An 8760-nucleotide genomic window follows, 5' to 3' on the forward strand; every position below is an offset into this window, starting at 1 on the left:
AAATAATAATCAAATAATATTTGGCCGTATGAAAAATTAACTTAACAAAAATATACTAAAAAAAATCAATCTATACAAAAATCTATTATCATTATAAAAGTTTGATTGATCAAAATTACTATATTAAAAAGGTTTAATATTTTATAAATGTATATAATTATATAAGAGTAAAAGAAATCAAATAGTAAAAGAAGTATAATAAATCAAATATTAATATATTAAATTTCAACAATAAATATATTAAATTAAATAATAATTACTAAACAATAACTAAATAATAAAGAAATGTCAAGAAATTATTATGAATAAAATTTTATACGTAACTCTTTGCTGCATGCAGAATAATAAGTCACCCTATAAACATAGCCTCCACTTGGTTGTCCACCGGGTGTCCCAATATTTTCATCACCTAACGAAAACGCTATACGGAAAAATAAAAATATATTTATTAATAAAATTCCTTAGAAATATATTTCAATAACAAACTACAAATATGCCTCCTCAAATATATAATCAACAGACTACATCTATCGAAATTTATACACGAGACCTCAATAGGTAGTAGTACGTGAAAGTGAGAGAGACCGCACTATCGGGTGACTCGCGCGAGTGAGAGAGACAGCGCTATACGTAATACCATATGTAAAAATTAATAAGAATTAAACCGCGAAACAAGCTCGGACAGACTTGTCACCCTCATTATTAGTATAAATACATATGTAGTTATTAATAAAAATTTAAAAGATAATGCATTAAAATACTAAAGGTACATAATATTATACATGAATACATATATTATATATATATATATATAATATATATTTTATAAATATATGATATAATTAAAATAAAACCTTTAATTCATTAATTAACTTATCAAAATAATAAACTTACCAAATAAACTTCCGAAATAATTCGCACAGATTCCTCAAAATCCTTTCAATGCTGCATATTCTTATATGGTTTAAGCCTGTCTGTTGTCCGTGAATAATCCATTGGTCCATATCCCTTCCAACATATATATATACTATATATGCAACCTAGACAAATAAGAAAAATTCAAATAATAACACGTTTAACCTCTAAGTATAAGAACATAATAATTAATACATTATAAAAATCTCTTTTCATATACGTATATTCTATATAGTTATTCAAATAAAACTTCACTACATAATAATAAATTATATAAAATCTAATTTCTTATTGCCAAATAATACATATATTTTTCATTTTGATTATTTAATTGCAAAATTTTATATACAATTAAAATATAATAAGTAAGCAATGATAACCAAATAATAAACCATTTTCATTATGTAAAAGCTCAACATTAATTAATGTATGTATATATTTAATAAATGACCGAAAGTTGTCAAGTCAAGCACATTCAAAATAATATTAAAATATTTCAAAATATCCAAAACTTATCCGCAATTAGAGGTGCATAGAGTTAATAAGTTATGGCCAGATGATCATATGTGAGTATTTTAATCCGCTCCGACAATAGTCTAATAAACGTTCTATATTGTCGATTAAAATACAGCCAAGCTATAAATGATATGCACCCTCGAATATCTTCTGTATAGAATGTCGTTTTACAAAATATCTGAAAAATATAATAACTATATAAGACAAATATATTAAATTATTTAAATTATTAATAATTATAAATAATAAAGATTCTGATTTAATAAAACCAATAATGCAAAATAAAGCTTATAACTCTTTACTATGTGCAGAATTATAAATCTATATAACTACTAAATAAATTTCGTTATAACAAAAATTTACACATATATAACACACATGAAATATAAAGTTTAAATAATAATAATACAAGGTAATAAATATACATATTAATAATAATAATGAATGTATGGTCTTGTAAAATTCATTATGCATGATTTTATTATTGAGACGAATAATAAGTCTCCTTATAAGAGCACAAGGCTAAGTCCAGCGTACCGTGTTATCTCCCCTATTACTTTGTTATCTCCCCTAATGTTCTCGACGTCCGTGCCGAGTCTTAATGCGAAAGGGACTCGCGAATATATAATGTATGAATGTTATAAGGAGCGCCTTCTTATTGCAAGAGTAATAAATCATTACGAAATTATAAATTATAAAAGAATATATATATATTATATAATAAATTAATCCATATCATTAACTAACAAGATCCAACAGTAATACATTTTTTAGCAAACTTTCAAGCCTTCAAAAGGGAAATAGCAATATGTATAATACATATTTAATTAATAAAATAATGAAGATAAAATTTTTAACAATTACATTTATTAACTTTTACAAACAATATATATAAGTATATATATATATATATTCTATACAATTAACAAGTAAAGAATATATGAATAAATTATAACGAACGAAATTATTAAATCGATTTATAAAGCGTTATAAATTCACTCACCAAAAGATAAGCGACCCTCCGAGCTTCATCCGGTGCAGCTGCACATGAGCTCACTCAGCGATAAGATAAGGCCTGGCGCGACTGCCTGGCACGGCGAACACCTGCATCCGGTGATAAAACAGCTCGCCACATCCTTTGTTCTAAGAGCTGAATAATGAAAGAATAATTAATACACTTTTATATTATAATGTAACACAATTATTATTAACAACTATCTAGACCATGCACCTATATGCACATACATATATATATATATCATATAATTATTATATAGCAAATTGTAATTATAATGGTTTATAACACCAGAATTTGTTTATAACATTGTTAACTAAAACTATATAATTAATATAAAGAAAGTTAAAAATCAATTCTAAACGGAACATGCTAGAACGATCATTCACACTTCTATTGAAAGAGGTTGAGATTCTATATTAAAAAATATATGCATGCAAATTATTAAAATTCTGGTGACTAAAAACCTATTATAAAAGCCTTACCTTTTGTAAAATGAATTAACGAGCTCGATGCATGGACAATACTGACAGCTCCGTCGTCCCCACTATCCCCACGCAAGAGCGCGGCCACTACGTCATAGCGCGCTCGAAGAAGAAGGACAGCTATAGCGGCAAGCGGCGGTCGAGCCGCCTACGCCCGGGAGCGCCGCATTCTCCTACCACTGCGGATAGCCGGCACGGAGTAGGGACCAGAGGGTACCTCAGGGAGCGCAGCTCAGTCTTCCGCGCATTTGACCAGGAGCTCTCGAGAAGAAACCAACTAAAGCGATCACGAGCGTATTATAGAACATTTTCGAGCAAAAAAAAAAAGAACTTAGTCGCAGGATATTTTTCCGGACTAAGAACTTAGTCTAGAGAGCAGTCGAATATTATAGTATACTTAAAGAAAATAAAGTGTCTTTGAACCATCACTTGGGTCTTCTGCCAATCATTTGTCACCGGTTCCTCCGACTCTCCTACAGGGACATCGCCGAGGCAGACCGTCCTCCACGGAGATTCATCGCATATCCTGACAGCAGTACTTTTGGGTAAGTACTCGTTTTAATTATTCAATAATTTCCTTTTCATCTCTCGTGATCTGCAACCATCAACCGAATATTATTAATTATTATTTTTGCATGACATATTGAAGAATTTTATTACACATAATAGTCAACAACTTACCTTCATACAATTCCAACGTCTTCTCCTTCTGATAACACGAGTACGTTGATTGCCTTTGAATGTTCAACGCTCAGTCTGTCTTTGGTTTTATCCACAAGAGTGAATCGTCGCTTTCGACTTGTCAATCGATGTGCATTGGGTAGCCTACCCTACCCCTCTGCCGTTTCCGCGAAGAATTTTCTTTAGAGGAATTTTCTTTACGGACTCTGTGCCGCTGTGACGTGACGTCTTGCACATCGAAACTCGTCGTAGAGCATGGGACGCGCTCTTTAAGGACCGACTGACACATAGTATGATAACTCTGGTTTAGTATAATATATTAGAGGAATTATTTTATAATAATAAAACTAAACCAGCAGGTACGGTATCCATCTTATATTTAAATATCCCTACACACCCTTCCTTACCACGTCACTGCATGTGAGGTAACTATCTAATAATTTTCTTTTATAATAAATGAGGAGTCGCGATTTCAGAATCTGTCCTGTCTCTTTCTCTAAACCGGTTACGAAACTTTAGATTCACGCGGTACATTCTTTTTTGACAGGTGACCCCTCGAAATTTCCATCGTAAGTATTAGATGCCGCGAAATAATTTTAAATTATCCTTTCGATAAAACAAATTTTAAAATTTAAATTATTTCAATAATAGATGGTAAACGCATTACGCATCGATCCAGTTCTCCGTCGCGAGATCCCTTTTCATCGGGCGGGTATAAGGCGTCGCGAGTATTTCCGACAGCGTCTGTTGAGAGACCGACGTACTGTTCCTTACCATTTATACGTAGACCGAGATGAAATTCCGAGCGAGATAATTCGAGCGGTCAATGATCGTAAAAACACCCCACACGACCTTTCATTTGCCCCTTTGCCCTCCGAACTAAACCCCGAGAACAGCAGACAACACCAAGCGATACCGGCTGGAGAAGAACCGGAAGAAGAACAGGAATCGTCAGACAGTTGCTCTGTCAGCTCAACTGCTTCCACGATTGTCCTCGACCCGGATAACCTTACTGCTGGAATACCACGGGGATTACTTCGAGCCTGTGTTACGTCCCGGGATGTCGCGGCTCTAAAAGAGAATTCGGACGTCGCGGGGCTCGATCGCTTTTTCGGGTCAAGCGAACCTATGCGGCTCTTCCCGGGGATACGTGCGATCTGAAGCGCTCGGAATTATTGTTCGGGCTCGGAGTCAGTGGACTCTTCGTCGGGGTACACGATGGGGATGACTATATTACCGTCTTGAGTTACTGGATGGTTGGCAGGGTGTAGCCAATAGTCTAGAAGTCGCTCAGGGCACTCGGGGCATTCGTCGCTAATCCTGATGCTGCTTAATCTACTTCCACAGGAGTAACACCCGAATCCGATGGGTTCGCCAATTATAAGTCTATGTTTCGTCACGTAATTATACCGTAGACGCTCTTCAGCGGGCAGGGAATAATAACAGAATGCGCACAGAGCGGCTCTAGTTTGATTATTCGCGAAACCGCAAGCTTTCTGGCAAAAGCTCAGGGAGAGATCGGGGGTATTAAGGGGGGTCTGAGTGATCCGATCACGAAACACGCGGGATCGCATCGGGGGGGAGCGATTTTATCGGGTGAAATCCGATTTTCCAGGGATTTTCTTGAAAGTAGGTCTCGGTTGGGACTAAGTCCCTTTAACGCAGCGTCGGTTTAAAGGGATTCGGGAAAGTAGGTCACGGGGTAATTGGGTCAATTTATGTAGGTCACTGGGTCATCGCATTAAATCCCAAAATAAAATTAGGTCACTGGGTCAGTGGGTCATCGCGTTAAATCCCAAAATAAAAATTAGGTCACTGGGTCAGTGGGTCATCGCGTTAAATCCCAAAATAAAAATTAGGTCACTGGGTCAGTGGGTCATCGCGTTAAATCCCAAAATAAAAATTAGGTCACTGGGTCAGTGGGTCATCGCGTTAAATCCCAAAATAAAAATTAGGTCACTGGGTCAGTGGGTCATCGCGTTAAATCCCAAAATAAAAATTAGGTCACTGGGTCAGTGGGTCATCGCGTTAAATCCCGAAGTTGAAAATAGGTTAGTAGGTCGTTGCGTTAAATCCCAAGCGTCGGATTAAATCCCAATTCATAATTTCGTTAATTACAGCTTAAGGAGAGGACCGCGGTCATTTATCACTATGAATTCGAATTGTTGTTATTATTATTATTAATATTTGGCTATTATTCGCGGAATAGAGCCGGTATTCGCGGTAATTCGCGGAGATAAGGCCGGGGATTTAATACAGAGAGACTCGATTGACCACTGGAATGTACCGCGGCGCCGAAGGGTCGGGCTAAGATCGTAAAAGTGAAACCTTATACAAAAACACGATGGGCCTGGCAAAAAGTCGTGACTTGCACAAACAGGAATTTTCAACCGTCACTTACCTCCAAGATGGCTTCGCTTCATTTCCTTTCAAAGATTAATTTCCACGTGGCCTGGCCGCGTTGATTAATCAGGCTGCACTGGTAGGCGGGGATCGCGGCGCTCCACGTGGGTCTCCGGGATGAACGGAAGCAGGTTGATGCGGCTGGTTATCAACGTCGATGGGGATGAGTCGTTCTGGCCACTTTATTAAGCACGTGGTTTTATTTGCACTCGCGAATAATTGTTCGTATTCTTTATCGTAGTGGTTTGTTTCTACGATATCGATATAATTGGTGGACGCGGCGTAGTAATGTCTCGCTATCATCCGACGGAGTTGATTTTTCCTACCGGCACGGCGTGTTTTAGGCATTGTAGAAAATTAAAGTCATATTCGGATTTTCTGTAGGCGTCGAGCGGCTTGTCCTCTCTGAGCCGTCACTTCAAATCAGAAATGATTGATTATGCTTCGGATTTTCTGTAGACGTCGAGCGGCTTGTCCTCTCTGAGTCGTCACTTTGAATCAGAAGTAATCAATTATGCTTCGTATTTTCTGTAGGCGACGAGCGGTTTGTCCTCTCTGTCGTCACTTCAAATACGAAAACTCGATTTAATTGTTATAATTTAGTAGCACGTGCCTGGTTAAGAATATCTGTATATTAACGTCGCGTCGCGTGGGATGTGGATTTATTGAATTAGGATTCTTTTGAATGATCACGAAGTTTAGCACACACTAATATATATTTCTAAAATAATACACAAAATGTAATATATTTAAACTAGCACTTAGATTCGAGAATGAATTTATAATGAATTTGGAATTTGAGTTAAGATTATGATATGGAATTAGAGTTAGAGTCCAGCTTAGGACTTGTCGGTTCGGTGTCGCGAGTTAGACTGCTTGAGTCTGGGCCCGCTCCGAGGTCCCTCGATTTCGGCGGCTCGACTGCTGCGGCGGTCGAAAGTGGGGAGCTTGGAGAGAGAGGGGCCCTAGCTGAGCGCCATCTCTAGGCGCTTGGCGGAGGCTTAAATATAACGCAGTGCCGCGCTTGGCCGCTAGTCGGAGTTTGGTGTCATAGCGCGCCTTGGCGCGCTTTTCAAATGCGCTGAAAGAAACTTAGAAGATTTACATGAAAGTTCGTGGAAAAATCAGGCGCGGGATGTAACACCTCCCCCCTTAGATGAAAATGTTGGACGATGTTCCAACATTTTCCATGTATAATCTAAAGTAGTGTAAATTATTTCGCACGCTCTTATATTCTATGTATAATATGCTTAGAACTATTTTGTGTGCACTACACGTTTTCGTTCAAAAGTTTTCGAAGTTCTCGGTAGTCACGCACTTCACTTATTGGGGGCTCTATGGGGGTTGGTCGAATGTCTTCGGTTATTGGGAGGGCTTTAGGGAGCTGATTTTCTGGCGTCGAAAGGGGTTTGGAGGATCGCTGATTTTCGTCGTCCATTCGTCGTCTTGGTGATCCTGTGTACAGGAGCAGGTTCGTCATTGAAGTCCATACCGCTCCCAGTAGATGCAGGCTCCATCCGTATATCGAATGCAATGCGTATCCGTGGATGATGGTGTCCACGATTAGCTTTATTAATCGGATTATTATGAAAATTCCGATCACACCTGCGCTGGCCGATCCGAATGTGATAAATCCTGTCCACAATTTTTGCCCTGCGTTCTCCGCGATCTGGTCCAAGGATTTTTCGTCTAGCAGGTTTAGCATGGATATACTTCCTGCTGGTATTTCTCGTCCCATGGCCCCTCTTGCTATTGTATTTAGCATCGAAGGTTTTTCCATAGGGAACATTATGTGGTCGCGGAGTCTGTCTAAATCTTCGCTGGTATAGATGCCGCTGGTGGCGAGAGAGGAGGGGCTCACGTATTTCCAGGTGGGTTTCGTGAGCGGTTGGATGATCGAAGGTGCCGCCGCCTCTTGTGGTCGTGGCATCAGGCGGTACCAGCTGCCGTGTATGTTGTACATAACTGGCAGGAATTCGTTGCAGTCCCTCGGCGTTCCTTTTTTGGTGAGTATCCTTGTCCTTGGTAGCATGAATAATGATTGATTTTTGTACGTTACCGGGATTTCGTTATAGCAGACGTCCGTTGGTCGTACTCGGCATTCTACAGCTAGACATTTGACCAGGTGTAGGGCTTCTCCCGCCATGACTGCGGTGTATCCAGGTGCCTTCATTATTCGATGCGCCATTTCGTCAGGGGCGAAACTGGCGAGCGAGAGCGCGTTTTGTAATATTTCTTTTTCGAGCGCGCATTTTTGTTCCATTATGTCGCGGTAGAGTTGCGTCAGTTGTGTTTTAATATGTTTTTCTACGTATATAAATTTAGAATTTACATACGAGAAAATGTCTAAGTTACTGACGGATATTCTTGTGCGGATTTTGAATGTTCTTCCCTTCTCTGTTTCCAGTACGAATAACTTTGGGTGTTCCGTCAGCATGAGTTTGTAGCCACACAGTGTCATCTCAGTGGTTTTGGTGAGGGCGAAGGTCGTTTCCTTCGTTGTCACTGTGTAAACGGTTGGCGTCTCGGTGTTTGTCTGTGCCGTGAGTTTATCGGCTGGGCCCTCGTATAGCACGTCGTATTGGTCGAAGTGGCAGCTGTCCCTTGGCGTGATAGTCCAGTAGGTCTCCGAGCCGTCGTGGTCCATGCATTCTCCCGTGAGTGCTTTGCAGTGCACCCCGGATGGTAGGATCAACTCGTTAGTGTTTCTATCGATGACCGCGTCGAAGTTCCGAAGAGTTACTT

General features: G+C 38.9%; 1 protein-coding gene across 1 annotated transcript; it reads right to left on the bottom strand.

The window, feature by feature from the left end:
* Positions 1 to 7285: 7285 nt before the first annotated feature.
* Positions 7286 to 8278, bottom strand: LOC145967113 (uncharacterized). Its single transcript, XM_083091775.1, has one exon. The coding sequence runs from the start codon at positions 8276 to 8278 to the stop codon at positions 7286 to 7288; it is 993 nt and encodes a 330-aa protein (XP_082947901.1).
* Positions 8279 to 8760: the final 482 nt, after the last annotated feature.

The sequence above is a fragment of the Camponotus vicinus genome, unplaced genomic scaffold, assembly GCF_025532165.1.
Source record: "Camponotus vicinus isolate PSW18456_S1 unplaced genomic scaffold, iyCamVici1.0 SCAF_2, whole genome shotgun sequence".
Classification (NCBI taxonomy): domain Eukaryota; kingdom Metazoa; phylum Arthropoda; class Insecta; order Hymenoptera; family Formicidae; genus Camponotus; species Camponotus vicinus.